Consider the following 17,415-nt stretch of genomic DNA (forward strand, 5'->3'; position numbering starts at 1 on the left):
GAAAATGTCAGATCTCAAATCACTTGCACAAGTGTGTACAATCTGGAAATCATTTTCTTACAGATCGCCAATTTGTAATTTTTGAAGCCTGAATTCGGCCCTAAAACATGAAGATACTGATTCAAAATGCTTTTAATCGATTTGGGCCAAAGAAATCCCTCATGTTATCTATCTAGTTCCATTGCATTCTCCTACTGCATTCGACTGCATAGCAGTCATTCCACACCGTTTAGTGTTGAATGGCAGCTAGATTCATAACTGAACCATTTTTCTCTGAAGAGCAGTCGACAGCTGGACCACTGTGATTGCAGCTCGCTTAGAGTCAATGTTAAAATGTTTCGTGATACATGAACTGCAGTAACATGCCATTTTAGATACTACGATTTTTATGCAGGGCTGGGCCCCACCTAACGTGTGTCGCACAGTTACTTAGGCAACATTTCACGAATGAACATCTTATAGGCCGATACTTCCCACTTCCCTCCAGGCCTCAACCTCTGTGACTTTTGGCTATGGGGTTATCTCAAAAGCACTGTTTATGGTGATAATCTAAACAATTTGGCAGAAATGAAAAATGTGATACACCGACATGTCCAAAACATTCTTCCTGATATGCCAAGAGCTGCTGTTGAGAATGCAGTAACAGGATTTAACTTCTTTTCGGAAAATGCTGGATACTACATTGAACATGCTTTGTAACACGTTTCAGAAACGATTACACACATTTTAAACCGATGTTTTCATGTCTTATTTCATTTAACAATATTACATACAGTGCCATTTTCCCTGGTGGTGAGTTTTTTAACTCTCCCCCCCTTCCGCGGAAAATAAATTCCCATAACCTCCTTTACAAGATTCCCTAGTTTGATAACATTTGGTCTGGTAGTTTTCCTTTTATGATCATTTCAAAGTGGAATTTTAATTATAACCACCATGTAAATTAAACTTTAAAAGTTTGACAGTTTGGTTTAAGTTCCAGCTTTAAATAGCTTTGTCCCAGCTTTAAATATATATAAATATAAATTTTTATATTAATCCTCTTACAGAGAATGTTTTAAGAAGCTAATTTTTCTGTCGCATTATAGATTGTATAAAAAAAACAACATACTTTGTTTATAGTTAAAATGTCTAGAAAATGAAATGCTGTCTTCAGCTGAAACACAGTTGATGCAATTGATATTTTAAAAAAATTGACAAGAATGCAAAATTTATGAAAGTCTAGCAATCGAAAAATCTTAATTTTCTTGTGTGAGCACTGAAAATAACTGTAGAAGGAAAGAAGAAAATTACGGAGAAAAGTAAGCAAAAATTTGAATTGAAATTTGGCTGTCAGACATACCAAGACGTTTAAAAAAGTTGGACACTTTTGAATATACTTTCAGGATACTTTAAAAAATTTAGGTGTTCAAAGAGAAAACACTTGGACATGTACACCAGCAAATACCATCAATTCAGCTTGTGTTAGAAAAGACAAAAATGATATCATTGCAGATTAAAGTGAAAAGCGACTGGTTTTAGACTATATGGTTCGGTTTTAGACTGGTAGTTCGTTCCGAGGTTCGAATCCCGCAAATGGGCTGGCTCCATAGGCGTTTTGGTGGTTTTCCCCATGTGTAACGAATATATGAACCAATTTCTCTTAGAAAGTTCTCTACGAAGGAATCACTACCCTTAGGCAGATAGCCCTAGTGTGCTTTGTTATAATTAAATAAAGCAAAACCTCTTGATTAAACCAGCTTTTCTTTTCATCTCATACCTTCAAAATGCTAACCTCTAAAGATTGAAAACGGCTATGACTTAAATACTGATGAAATGGATTGAATTGGATTATTAAGTTACAGCAAAGGAGGGCTATCTGCCTAAAAGGAAGAATGCTTTCGTGAAGAACTTTCTAAGGGAAACCAGCTGGCATACATGTTACACATGAGAAATCCACGAAAACGCCCATGCAACCAGCCCGTTTACCGGGATTCGAACCCCGGAGTGACCTACCAGTGTTCAGCGGCTTTACCGCTGGGCCGTTTGTGGGCCTTAATGGAAGGCGATAACTTTATTTAAAAGGACTGTCAGATACACCAAGATGTTTCGAAAAGTTGGATGCTTTTTAATATACTTGCAGAATGCCTGAAGAAAAAGAGTAAGAATAAAGCAGAATACCTGAAGAAAAACTGTTTAAAGCAGTGTATGCAAGTCATCCTAAGTTAAAATGTCGGTTACACATCTCTCTTATTTGTACATCTTTCCTGAACGGAACATTGAAAGGTGTGTTAAGTTTGCTTTACTGTATTTTCTCTTTTAATATATGCAGTTTTCAAATGCATCGTAGTCTGGGTTACAAAATATTCTTCCAAAAGAAATGCAATTCAAATAAATAAAATCAAATTCTGGAAAATTTATATTAATAAATATATTTAAAATGCTCAGTTCGAATGAATAAATAAAAAATTTTAAAATAATTATCTGAAAAGACAATGCAACACTAACAATTAAAATAAAAGTCTCAAAATTTAAAAATTACCTAAAATAAAATAGTAACTATGACTAAAAATATAGTATAAAGAAAAGTATTTGAAAAAATAAATAAATAAACGATGCACCTTTGATTTAAACTACGCAGTTCGAATGAGTAAATAGAATTTTTTAAAACAGTTATTCGAAAGAAACTATGCAACGTAAACAATTAAAATGAAATTCGAAGAAGAAAACAAAATTGCTTAAAATTAATAACAATTATAATTAAAAATATAATGTAAAGAACATTATTTAAAAGAAGGAATGATTGAGTCTTTTTTTCCTCTCACGCACTATATAAAAATGGAAATGAAAATAGGTTGCCACATATTAAGAAGTGCGCCAAGTGAACTAACTTTGGCACAAACTGAATAAAAAGCGCCAACATAAATTGTTGAATTTTTCCGTAAATTTCGCAGCAAATTTTACAAAATTTAATATGTAAGCATAATTTGGGTCGTAGAGTCGAAATATGTAAAAAAATTGGTATGTTATTTTAGAAAAAGCCCGCTTTTGTGTCAAAATACCTATGTTAGAATAGCACTATATATAAATCTAATATATATCTTAAGTCGCGCTTTTGAGACATGAAGAACGCAATTTGAATTTCGTGAATCGGCCCAGTAGAACGGGAGATATAGAACTGTCCCCCCCTTTTTTTAGCAGTGTACAGTTATGTCTTGAATAATTTTTTTAAGTATTGATTAAGTGCCCAAGACTTCACATAGCGTTAATTTATGATGAAATAATATCATAGCAATTTTGTTTATGGTATTTGGTTTTACCATTTTAAAATGCTTATTTTAAATATTATGATTTTATGTTCCATTTCTTTAATTTCAAAGGGGATTGTGCTTAAGCCAGCATGCATAACAAAACTTTATAGTTTAAAATGGTTGTAGCTTCCTTTTAATCGTGATTTTTGTGTTTTATAATTTTTGAAGCTCTATTGGTAAACTTTCCAAAATGTTAAACTGCAACCTGACATGTTAAATTCCCCCCTTCTGTTTTTGCACTCAAAAATGATTCAAACCGCAATTCATTTGCCATATTTTCTTGTCATCCGAAAAAAAAAAAAATTTGTGCAATTTGAAAATCCTTGATAGAGACTGCTTGTCGTTTCCTGCATAGCATTTATATTAAATTTCACACAGTTCACTGTAAATTCATATTTTAACAGCCCTTTTGTAGATAACTAAGCAACAGTTTCCCAATAAATATTACAGACATCATCTCCACAGCTGAAAGATCCACACTGTTGCCAATATAATCTTCTAATAAAAATAAGATAATTATGAGTGAAGCCACTCTAATTACAGCTTTTCATAGCTCTAACTAATAAGAAAATGAGATCAAAATTTATGCGCATTTAACAATTCGAAAAGATTCTGCAGGGGAAAAAAAGTTAGTTTTAGATAACTATGATGTAGGAAAATATAATGCTATATAGTAGAACATCTATGGGAGAAAAGAAATACTTATATATTTTGTAAATAGTAAAATAAAAAACCAACTGTACTTCTGTTATTATAAGGAAAATAAAAATAGTTCATTTGCAAAAGCACATGCAAATTCTACACATAAAAGTAACTATAATTTTTAAGTATCATTCTTATCAGCTATAATGACCATTATCATTCAAGGTAATGGCCATTATAGCCGATATTTTGTAAAAATTTTCATTTTTATTAGTTTCTATTGTAAAAGTATAAATTATTTATTATCTAAATTTCAAATTATTTGCAATCTATTGTAAAATTTGTTACTTAAAAGAAATGTTGCAGCTTTGTAAAATTTATCCCTGTAAAGACTAATGTTGAAAACCAATTTCTCAACAAAAATCACGATACTGGTTTGGTTAAGTTTACCTGTTTATGGCAAAGCACTCTAAGGCTATCTGTTTAAGGGGAGGAATGTCTTCATGAAGGACTTTCTAAGATAAATTGGCTCATATTTGCAGGGATTCGAAGCCAGGATCGAACTACCAGTGTTCAGCGACTTTACCACTTGGCCGCTGGTGGCCCAATGATATTGAATTTCAGGTATTTAGCTTGGTAGTGTACTGATTAGCCTCAAGTCTGTTGATTTAAACATGAACATGCTGCTATAGTTGCTCTTAAGCAGGAAAACCGATGTTTCAGCTTCTGATAGTGAATATGTAAGCTGTATATATCTTCGGTATAGTTAAAGCTATTCAGTTATTAGCCACATAAGACTAAACAGAAAATTTTCTTCCAATATTATTATTGTCATCATAGATATTGCTTATGGCACAAGTGAAAAACTAGGTAACCTTTCTTGGTTGGTGAAATTAAAATAAATATGCCATGGCACTCGAAGTGCTTGATGAGCAAAAAGACACATTTTGACTGATGTCAAATTTACAACTGAAATTGCATGATGAATGAATGTTTTTGCAACATTAATATGTTCACAAAAGATCAACAGATGACCACTGAATTCCTTAGAATTTTACAACTTCACAATGATGAAATCATTCAACTATTCAACCTGTAAAGCAAGCATAGTCTTTGTAGTAAAAATTAAATTTAGTGTTAGCTTTATTTCATATTTTATTATTAAAGTATTATTTTTGCATTTCTCTACTGGACTTTTGTCCCAGAATCTTTTCAATTACCCTTTAAATAGCACATATCCAATTTTGGTAAAACTTTGCTTCATAATTCATTTATTTCCCTTTTTCACAGAAAACTGATGCAGAACACATTCCACCTTTGAGAAAATTTTGAATTTTTCAACATACTAATTTGTACACAGAACAAGTATTTGGCACTAGCTTTAACAATGAAGATTTATCTGATTCATATAATAAAACTGAATACCAATAACATAAACTTATGCAAGCCAAAAAAAAAAAAGATTTTTCTGATACACTTACAATAGTTGTGCACAATATGCGTAGCGTTCATAATGAAGGAGATGCAACACGTTTTCTTTCTTTACTGTATATTCTACAAAGCCTTTTTCATCTTGCATGAATTCACAAAAGTTATGTTGTATGAGCACACACAATGAGGATTTTACCTAAAGGAAGATAAAAATGAAATTTAAGTAACACACAGGAGCTTTTGCACATTTTTTTAAGATGATTTTCATTGTATTTACTAAAATATTTTAATCTACTAAATATTACTAAAATATTTATACCTAAAATTTTTGTGTTTTAAATGTTCTGTTTGATAACCTTTATTCTTCACAATATTTTTACACTGCAATTTCCAAGACAATAAAGCATTTTGTAGTATTGGAGGAGGTATTTCATCCCATTCCTCTTGAACACCTTTCCAAAGTCTAAGGAAGGTTGTAGGTTGACATTTGGACAATCTGTATTTTAACCATCCAAAAGCACAAAAATCCATGGGTGATAAATCAGGAGATTTAGTAAGGATCTGAGCGAAGGTTATGGTTTTGATACACATTTCTTGTTCTATTTTTTCCAGTAAATTAACGGATGATTTTTGACATGTGGCTGCTTGCTTTGTCTTGATGCAATTCTACTGACTAATGGCACTGTGAGCAAAAAGAAGATATTTCATATTTGAAAATTGGGTATAACATAAATTTCTGATGCTTCCTGGAGTTGATAATAGCATTTTTCTCCACTTTCTTTATTTTTAATTTGTTGTTAGATGAAAAACCAGTAGCAATCGTAAATCCTTTTGAAAAATTTTCTTTAGATTCATTTGAATCGATGATAATAAATGGATTATTTTTATTAGCAGCCATTTAAATACATCCAAGACTAATCTGTAACACAATTTTTCCATTTTTGTCCAGATAAATGTTTCTCACAAAGTCTGCAGCACATTCTGTTTTTGGTAATATGTCATGGAGAAAGATGATGCATATTACTTTTTTTGCCTTTATAAGATTCAAATCATCATTAACCCTTTCGCTGCATATCCTGCAGTTTCAAATGGCAATGCATAAGTAGCAAAATTTGTGCAACACACGATTTGTATGGAGATGCATTTTTTCCATCTTTTTAACTGTGCAATCTGCTGTTTTCCAGGTCATGATTCCATTTCGGCTTTTCTGTGATGTTTAATTCTTTATTCAGATCTGGGTTAACATATGCCATTAGCTGTCCATATTTCTGCAAAATATACAAGCATGTTTTGCACCATTTTGCACGCTCTTTTCAAAGCTCAAAGATGTCTGTTGTTCAACTCTCAATCTCATGAGACTAACTGCTTGAGACTTTGCTAGCCATATACCCCCAATCACATCATGAAAGAGCTTCGTAGGCAGTGTGCTCTTTGTTACTACTACTAAAAAAAAAAAAAAAAAAACCCTGCGAGGAAGGACTTTGCCTTGAACCTTGTTTATCATCCTAAACTTCATTTCTAATAAACGTTTTGTAAGTATTAAATCATAATTTAACAAAGATTAATTTTCAAAATTTTGCTTTTATATGATTATTATTCAATTTCAATTTTCCAACAACCTTTTTTTTTTATGATATAATTCTATACTAGAAAAAACTCTTTTACAAAAAACACTTCTGTATATTTTTAATGTAGATTTGAAATATGTAATTAAAAAAATACTGTTATGATGTTTACTTATATTGTGGCGCGGAGAGTTTTGACAATAATTCCAAGACTTCGAATGAACCACTTGGAACACGAGTGACGAAAACAATACATAAGACATCCGAAGACATATCGCGATTACGTACCTCAAATTGGGAAGAAATTCTAAGAAAAGCATTGAAAGACAATTGGTGATGTCATCGAGACCAAAGTGATAGACTCTGGTATGTTTAGATAGAAAAGACCATGTTATAGGTAAAAGACAAAACCACAAAAGATGCCAATTTCAAAAATGTAAGGGAACCCTCTTACATTTTGTACAAAATGCGATGTAACGCTTTGTGTTAAATGTTTTCCGCTATATCACACTTAAATATTACAAATTTTCTCAATAAAAATATAACTAAGGAAGTTTATATCAATAAAATAAGATTTTTTCTTTTATATCTCTTTAGTTGGTTTTAATTTTGCAAAATGTTCATATTTTTTAAACTAAATTTGTAATTTTTTTAAATTAAGATCAGAGCGCAGTTACTTGTTCTTTTATTAACAAATGCACTTAGTGATTTATTTATAGATTACCTATTATCTGAACTGCTAATTACGATAAGTGGATAAAACTTCATAATTACTGTATTTATGTTATATGAAATGTAATTTTAAAATATTTTTTCAAAAATTCTCATTTAAAAATAATTTGGGCATTAACGAATTAACATAAACCTGAAAAGTATCTAGATACTTTAAAATACAGAATAATATTAATAATATATGATGCTGAAGACAACAGGTTACAGGCAGTGTTATGAACTCATTTTAACTGTATAACTTTTTTCTTTTTACCCTTTCAAAAATTGCTCTCAAAATTCAAGCTGTGAAATAAATATAAAAAGTGCTTTTAATTACAGTATTAATTAGTGTTTTTAATTACTTATTATTAGTTTATAATTTTTATGAATTAAATTCCCTTCATTATTAATGCATGAAAATACTGCTATTTTTTAATTTTTAACAAACAAAATGCAACTCATTCACAGAATCCTCCATTTTTTAACCTTTTACACGCCAATGTTCCGTAAATGGAACATCGAATTTAAAATGTCATAAGAAACACAATTTTATTAATATTCCTTTGTATAAATTATTACATAAAGAGTAAATATGTATTGATTTTTTAGTAGCAATATGATGCTTCTAAAAGAAATAGTATCTTGATAAAAAAATTCATTATTTCACCTTTTTTCCTACTTTTCTAAGAGCAAACTTCAATAATTCATATAAAATTAAAAATTCAACAAATGCTTTTAAAAATCAGTGAGGATATTTAAAAAGGATCATTTTATGCATAGACAGTAAGTTATCATAGAAAGATGATTATTATTTTTTACTATGAGGTAAGAAATGTGGATGTTCCAGAAAGGGAACATTGGCATGTAAAGGTATATTCTTAACAGGATGAAATTACTTTGATTGCCGTGAATAGAGGCACGAAGAAAGATTTTCCAAATGTGAAAATTTCCAGTAAGTGTGGAAAATAGATGTTTAAGACTGTTAATCTGTTTTCGACACCCATATATCCCCCTTCCTCTCATTCACACATTTCCATAAGGGTTTGGAGTTACTCACAGCTGCTAGAAAAAAGCACTTGGCGTTTCCTGATAGGCTAGATGCTAGAGGTTGTTTATGACTCAGTGAAAAAGGCGTATATGTTCGAGTGCGGATTTCATTATTTTCCCCATTGTTTGCATTTTTCGTCAGTTCGTGAAGATATGCTACGCTGATAAGATGTTTCATTCAAAACCATTTCAGACTGAAGAGCCATTGGAATACTTTTATACATTATCAGATGATGATAATGTATAAAATAATAATACTATGATAATGTATGAGTGTAGTGATATTTGACAACTGCCTCCAGAAGAAACTGGATGTTTGACAGATGAGGAAGATGTAAATGAAGATATATTTTGGACTGTTCTGCCAGTTGATGCATGTGGAAAAATTGAAATTTCTAATAAAATAGATGATGATGAAATATCTCAAGAAATTTCATTCGATCCTCAAGAACCTTCATCTTCAAAGGGAAGGAAGAATTTGAAGCGAAAACTAAAGGCAAAAGAGAAAAACATTGAACATCAGTGAGGGGAAAATTTAAATTCTAACAAAATTCTAAAAACTGGCAGCATTGAAAATATTTGCGAAGCGTTTCCTGAACTAGTTACTTTATCTCCAGCTGAGATGTTTCACAAGTTTCTAACTAGATAATATTAGCTGCATTTAGCAAATATGACAGGTCTTTACGCAATGCAGAAAGAAGTTGTTTTAGCTTTTTTCTATAACTTTTTTTCATCCCATAAAGTGTTCACGGATTTATCTGAAAAGAACTTTAAAGCAGCTGGCATAATTCAGGATTTTCGGACTGGAAGATGCCCTCTCAAATCTCTAAACGAAGCTTCAAAATGGCAAAAGCAAATTTTGATTACAGAAGTGACGGACAAGTTTATATTTGCCGTTGGAAATACATTGTAGTTAACTATAGCACTCAATTATTCAACGTATAAACCTGTTAGTAAATCTAAGAAATTCTGCCGAACCCCAAAAAAGAAAATTGATATTCCTCAGCCGTATCTTAGCAAAAATGGTACGGGAATCTATTTAGCAATGCATTAAACATGGCTGTTGTGGCCGGGTGAATTTTACATTCACATTTGCACAAAGGTACAGAAGCAGAACTGTCAGATCTCAATTTCAAGAGAAAAGTAACTTTATGTCTGCTTCGCATGAAACCAAAAGTCCATTCAGTTCCTGGACCTCGGGCACATGGAACTCTGAATCTGTGAGAAAATCAGATTCACATTATCTTGTGCCATCATCACAAGGACGTTGCACCAGAAGAACACTAAAAACAAATGTTTTGAGTGCTAGAAAAGACTGCATCAGAAATGCTTTCCTAACTATCATGGAAAATAGAAAAAAGACTCAGAAGCATAAAAACAATTATTATTTTTTGTCTTTATTTCTTGTTCCAAAATTTTTGGTAAGTTTCTATTTTTACTTGTATTATTTAACATTTTATTCATATGATTTCTGCAGGGTGAATTTTTATATGGCGATTATTTGTTACTTCTTTATTCTACAACTCTTTCCCTTGTTTCCGTATAAACTGCTAACAATTCATGTAAAATTCTTTTATAAATTCATGCTTATAAACTTTTGTTATAATTTTTGTTTTAATTTAGTACGAAAGCTTTTTTCTGTGGAAGCTTCATATCTTCTAAGACATTTTGGTGGATACTTCCGAATAACGCTGACAAATTCATTTGCTTATGCTGAAAAAGTGCAGACAAAAATGAAGCTTCGAATCAGAATGTCGATAATCATGTTGTACAAAAATAATGTAAAAAAACTGTTTCCTGCCAATGTTCCATTTATGGAACATGTTATAAATCATTAAAAATATTTTTAAAAATTTTTTTCTTTTTTCATAATTCTTATATTTGAGTTTTAAATCAATTTTTCACAACAAAACATTTATTTTACTTTCGCATCATAAATTGGCGTGTAAAAGGTTAATTTCTAAAATTAAGATATATAATTCTTGAAAATAGTTCCAGAACTTCTCTTTCATTATGTTGATCTTTTCAGTATAGCTAGCTGTTTAAGCAAATTAGAGGTACTGGGGTAACAGAATGTTGCAATACCAACAACACAGAGCAAAATAAAGTCTTCCCTGGATTATTCTAATTTCTTGGCACCTCCTTTTTACTTCCTTGTACAAAGTAAAGGAAGTATTGTAATCACGAAAAATTCCCGGTAAATGAAAATATGCATTCTGATCACTATCGAATGCAATTTAACGATGTTTTTGCATGACATCTGTACTTAAGGACAGAATAAAGGACTCTTTTTTTCCCCAAATGAATTATAAAACTCATTTAAAATGGATTCAGAAGAGATATTTTCGTGGCGTCTGTACATACATTTGTATGTATTTCGCATAACTCAAAAACAAATAGCCTCAGAACGTTGAAATTTTGTATGTGGGACCGCTATAACATGCAGATGTGCACCTCCCTTTTTGGTTGCCAATCAGCTGCACCAAAAGTATATATATATATACAAGGGGTGATCAAATGAAAAGGTATGAAATGACGTAAAAATGTAACAGTTAAATATTTACATATTCCGCCATGGGAGAACGTAGCAAGACATCTCGGGATGCGATAGGAGTCTCTGACTGGGATTGGAGCATGCGCGGAGTGCCCGCATGCGCAGGAGAGATCAGAAACTATTATCAAAAGCGGCGTCCAAATGATGTGGCAGTCCGTATGAGGACAGGATAGCGTTCGCTTTGCAAAATTCAACGACTGAGGAGCAGTGAAGTGTTATTTGATTTCTGACAGCGGAAGGCGAGAAACCGGCAGCTATTCATCGCTGGATGGAGACAGTTTACGGGGAGAAATGTGTCTCTGACAAGTTTGTCAGAAAATGGAGAGCCCGTTTTTGTGCAGGCCGTGAGAGTGTAGGTGATGACCCAAGACCAGGCCAGGCAAACACTGTCATCACGAGCGATCTCATCAACAAGGTGGATGACCTAGTGAGAAGTGATCGGCGTATCACATTGCAAATGTTGGCGGTGAAGGTGGATGTCAGCTATAGAACCGTGTGGACAATTGTTCACAACAGGTTGCGATATCGGAAGGTGTGTGCCGCTTGTGTTCCGAAGCAGTTCCCTGACTAGCAAAAGGAACTGCGTATGGGGCTAGCACTGCAACATCTGTTTCGGTATCAGGAAGACCCCACTTTCATGGAGCGGATTGTCGCAGGTGCCATCACTACGAGCCAGAGACAAAGTGGAACAGCATGCAGTGGAAGCATGCATTGTCACCTTCCCCTAAAATATTCAAAGTCGCGCCGTCAGCAGGCAAGGTGTTGCTCATCATCTTTTTCGACGTTCAAGATCCGCTACTTGTGGAATTCCTCGAGCACAGAAAAACCATAACTCCGATGTGTACTGGAGGCACTTCAACGCCTATGCAGGTCCATCAAGAACAAAAGACCAGGGCTGCTCACGGAGGGTGTGGTTCTGCTCCATGATAACGCGCGTTCACACGTCTCCAGATTCACACACATGGAACTGGCCAAGTTCAAGTGGACCATCCGCCCTACAGTCCAGACATGTCGCCCTGCGATTTCCATGTGTCTGGTCCACTGAAGAAACACCTAAAAGGGAAGCGTGTCAATTCGGACAACATACTCAAGGATGCTGTGAAAGACTGGATTTCGTCACGGCCACAGGAATTCTGGGAACACGGAATCATCAGTGGGATCATTGTGCTCAGGCCTATGGTGTATATTTTGAATAAAGTCTACATTTGTACCCACCGTATCGTTTCGTACCTTTTCATTTGATCACCTCTTGTATATCTTGTATATGTATATATCCACACTTACTCGGCTCAGTGAGCTGCTTCTTTATTCTTATATGTTTGTAAATTGTGCATTTTTTGCTTTAAAAATGATTGAATTATGTTGTTCTTATCTTCCAGTTAACATTTTTATGCCCTTAATTAACCTGCATGTTATAATTGTAGAATTACCAACAGTTTAAAATTTGTTAAAGTGCGGTTAAGGCTAATTTTTTACCATCCTGATTTACATTCCAATTATAATTTACATTACAGAATGAATTAAAGTAAACAAATATAGTAGTCATATTTGTTTACATTACAGAATGGATTAAAGTAAACAAATATAGTAGCCATATTTGTTTACATTTGAAATTTAGCAGAATAGTGGATTTGATGCCAATTTAGAGAAACTAAGCTTTGCAAGAACAAAGTAACGTCTTCTTTTATTATTGCAAATTAATTATGCTTATTCCATTCCGTAATTGCCATTTAAGTTATTAAATTATCTCACATATTGACACAACAAATTAAATCAGTTTCTATGCCTTCAGTGTCTTTTTGCCAAGTGAGACCAAAAGTAAACTTTTAACAGATTACTTACACTAAAAACAGTTCAGTGCACTGAAAAATCTGTCTTCTTCCTGCCGGCCAAATTGCTTGTTTTTGTGTAGAAACTGTAATTTTAATTGTAAAAGAATAATAATAATAATAATAATAATAATAATTTTTTTAACTGTATTTGGTGTTTTTCTATACCTTTAAATTTTTAATGAAGATATTTTTTGTTTTTATTATTTTTGCCTTGCCCCGAAGCAAGAATTGAATTAATTGAATAAGAAATACATCTCTAATGAAATTCGAGGAAACAGGTTTTTGATATTAACAGAAAATACTGTTGTGGTCTGTTTCGGACAGAGCAGTATGTTTATGAGTAGTGCATGCGCATTAGGTAAGCAGCACTGAATCGTCTGTGAAAAACTTAAAAAAAAAAATTTTTTTTATTTGTTTAATTTCTTTTATACATCATTTTAGATTTATTATAAAATTTGAATAGAACATATGGCAACAATTAGATAATTCTTCACATGAATTAATTTTTTTGCATTCTGAGTAATAAAATAAATGAATTGTAATGCTGTTAAGTGAACCAATGCCAGATTTTCGCTTTGGTAAATAAATATAACGAATTTTAAAAAGTGCATTTATTCTATTGTGGTCAGAGCCAGATTTAGACTCGATAAGGCCCTAAGCTATTTGAGATATGGGACCCTCATATAAGTGTTATTTATACTATAATTATATTTTAATATTACTTATAATATATTTTAATTTTGGGGGGGGAGCCCCAAGAAAGTGGGGGGTCCTAAAGCTATAGCTTGTGTAGCTTATATGTAAATCCGGTCCTGATTGTGGCTTATGAGCTATCGACGAAGTAGATTTAATTCAGTTCAGTAAGTTTAAATGAAATGGAGGAAAAATGCATATAATTTAATATTCCTTACAAGGAAGTCATGTTGTGTACACATCAGATTTTATTTTATTTCTAATAGTACATTTTCATGCAAAATTTTAACATTTTTGCAAAAATTATACTTTTACATTTTCATAGAGTTTATAATGCTAAACTTTTATTTTTTATACATTTCTTCCACAGAAAAAGCTTAAAATTTATGAGCATTTTTGTTTTAAAATTTTGAGCATTTTTACATCAAAGCAAATTAAAAATTATAAGTAATTTACCAGTAATATAACTTATATGAGGTATTCTAGTCAAGATAACATTTATATGATATTTCTTCATTTAATATAAACACCATTTTGGAAAAATAAGATATGCATGTAATCATAAAACCAGAGTTCATACACATTTCTGCACACGGGAATTAAGTACTTTTAAGGACCATTAATTAAAAAAATTAAGGACCTATGAGCAAATGAGAACTGAATAAATTCAATTAAAAATATTATCTATGCCTGAATTTCACTTTTGTAATACCATCCTAAAAATAAAATAGATCTCCATGAGCGTAGCCAGCTCAAATTACAGGAGGGTGCCCATTACAACTCCTATGGTTATACTATTCTACCTAATACAGCATCTTCAAATATATACATAATTATTACGTATGAATATATCATGTTAATGGAAGTTATCGTAACATAAATAATAATTACATTATAAGTTTAATTAATAATAAAATTATGTTACATAATTATGGATATATTTCATTTAATTATAGTATTTATAATTATTACCTTACAAACATATTAAATGCGAAACTCTGTTTTTGTTTTTCACCTTAAACACTTTAACCTTTATTAAAGCAATTTTAAAAAGCCTAATAAAGGAAATAATAAATAAAAAAAATAGAATAATGCTAGTAAAAGTACTTGCATTATTTTACTTTCGTTTCTGATGTACACACTCACATACATACAAAGAAATATTAAAAGAATTTTGAAATTCATCTTACTTTGGTTTCATAATACAACTATATAAAGATAAACAAATATATAAAATCTATATTTCTGTTGTATATAATTATATAATAATAAAGATATTGAATTAAATATTGAATAAAAGTTGTAAACACATCATTTATTTCGAACATAAAATTAAATTGCAAATAAAAATTTTTAAAAAAGGCAAATATTTTTCTGCCCTTGCATTTTGGTTTGGCAATTAAATTATTCCTGAATTCTATTTTCCATGGCTGTAAACTGGCAAATATATCAATAAATTTGTCAATTGATATTTCTTTGGTATAATGAATGAACTTTAAAGCCAAAGAATTTCTGCGCTGTTCCGTCATAGTAGCTCTATTATAATTTTCTAACCTTTTCAAAGCACTTGCGGAACGTTCACATTCGCAAGAGTGATCGGCAGTGTAGCTGTTATGTGCAATAGCACATCAATATTTGGGAAAAAGATTTTATTATAATCTTTTAGAGCCAAAAGTTGTGTATCTGGGAGGTTTGCTTTAATAAAATAAATTTATAAAATGCCATAGCCAACGTTTCATCTCTTCGTTTAGAAGTTCCAGAGAGGGTAAATCATCTTTTATATGCACCCTTCAACTCATTTACAGCAAGTTCATTTACACGATCAGAGCAAACTGATGGTAGTATGCAAAACAGAGATGATGCAATTGTTTCTAAATTTGAAAATTGAAATTTTAAATGGAAAATGAGATGGTCAAGTAAAGGAACTGCTAAAATAGTTTTGTAATAATTAAACACAGAATCATAATGAGCATTTTTTGATGGACCTGCTTTCAAATTATTCAAGGCATTTTAAGCTCTAAATTCTAATTTTTTACATATTTGTCCAGAATCAAATATACTCTCAAAATTCTTTTCTGCATTTTCATACTCAGAAATATAAAACTCAGTTATTTCCTGCACCATGTTATAGGCTTCCTAAATATCAACAGCTCGTCCCTGAAGTGTAGCTAGAATTCCTTCTAAGTGAGATAGATAATGATATGCTGTTATGAATGTTACAATGAAAGCAGATATAACGATTGAATACGTCAGAACCATAGAGTCTCGCTTACATTTGCACAATCCATTGATTATGCACATAAGCATCTGGTTTGGTTGAGCACACAATGTGCTCTAGGACTTCAGTTATATCGAAAAATCTTTGATAAAAAAGATGGTACGCCTTATGCCACATAGCCCATCTTCTCCGGCAAAGGTCTAATATTATTTTCGTTGACCTAAAGTCAAATTACATATCGACTTGGTCTTTTAAATTGCCAGAAGCAGGTTAACTTAAGCAGTTGATTCTTCAATGTAAAAACGTTAGAAAGAGAGTTTTGTACTTTTCTCCAGGCAACTAAATCAATGATTCTTACATTTCTTAGAATTTTTAATCCAGCATAAGAGATTAAACAATTCAGTTCTTGGATATAGGAACAAGAAATATGTCACAGCATACAAATTTGTAGAATAAGACATTTTCCTTTTACAGCTCTATAAAATCAGTGAAGTTGAAACATTATTAGCAAATTTTTATCTGGTCATTCCATTGCAATTAGTATTGCTCATCGAAGAAAAACTTCAAATAATTAAAATAACTGTCCCCTCATTAATATCATACATTAAAGAAATAATTTTGTTATGAAAATTATTTCCTCCAAGTGCATAACTTGAAAACATTAACTATCTGCATGATAATATCTGCCGCCCAATCAATATAGTGGCTAGCGTAGCTGGCTGCCGTGCCGAAGGTCCCGGGCTCGAATCCCGGAGAAGGCATGGATGTTTGTAAATGTGTATTGTCGGTGCAGCATGGCGGACTCTAAATATGAGGCGAGCCGAAAGTCCTCTCATGTGGTTTGGTGGAAGGGGAGAGGAGTAGGAGATTTATTATTGTAATAGCTATAATTATGTAATAGTCAGAATTTTTAAATGAGAGGGAAATATTGCTTACCTTTTTCCATAACAGAAATGCTTCTGGTAGAGTTCATTTCATTAGAAAATGTATAAGTTTTTGGAGTAAAGAAACTCTCAATTTTTGTACACTTTTTTCTAATTTATGCTTTCCTTTTTCAGGGCACTCCATATTAAGTAATTTATATTAACACAACACAAAGCATTATTGCTAGTAACACAACACACAGCAATATTTGTAGGAAAAATATAGTAATGGCATTAGATCTGATCCAAATTCACCGTAACTCTCATAGTTCATCCCTAAGGGCTTATTAGACCTCCTATGATGATTCCCGAAATTTAGTTAAAATGTCTTGGTTCCATTCATCCAGACTCCTTTGTTCTTAAACATAGGAAGAGAGCAAAGATTATGTGCCTACGTTTTATGTTATATTTAAATGTTTACTTTTTTCTTAAAAATGAATAGATGCTAAAAAACTGGGGGGAAAGCAGTTTTAAAAATTTTGAAAAAATCGATTTTCTACACTATAGAAAAT

At 31.9% G+C, this 17,415-nt stretch overlaps 1 protein-coding gene across 6 annotated transcripts in view; it reads right to left on the minus strand.

Moving 5' to 3' along the window:
* Nucleotides 1-17,415, minus strand: part of Polr3C (RNA polymerase III subunit C) — a 175,306-nt gene that overhangs the window by 59,984 nt on the left and 97,907 nt on the right. For all 6 annotated transcript variants that reach the window (XM_085817901.1, XM_085817915.1, XM_085817903.1 and 3 more), the window contains one exon: nucleotides 5,411-5,556. In XM_085817901.1, the coding sequence (XP_085674027.1) occupies nucleotides 5,411-5,556 (146 nt within the window). The remainder of the gene's footprint in view (nucleotides 1-5,410; nucleotides 5,557-17,415) is intronic.

This window comes from Stegodyphus dumicola, chromosome 1, assembly GCF_044657685.1.
Source record: "Stegodyphus dumicola isolate Sdum_Otavi_A_Nest chromosome 1, ASM4465768v1".
NCBI classification, from domain to species: Eukaryota; Metazoa; Arthropoda; class Arachnida; order Araneae; family Eresidae; genus Stegodyphus; species Stegodyphus dumicola.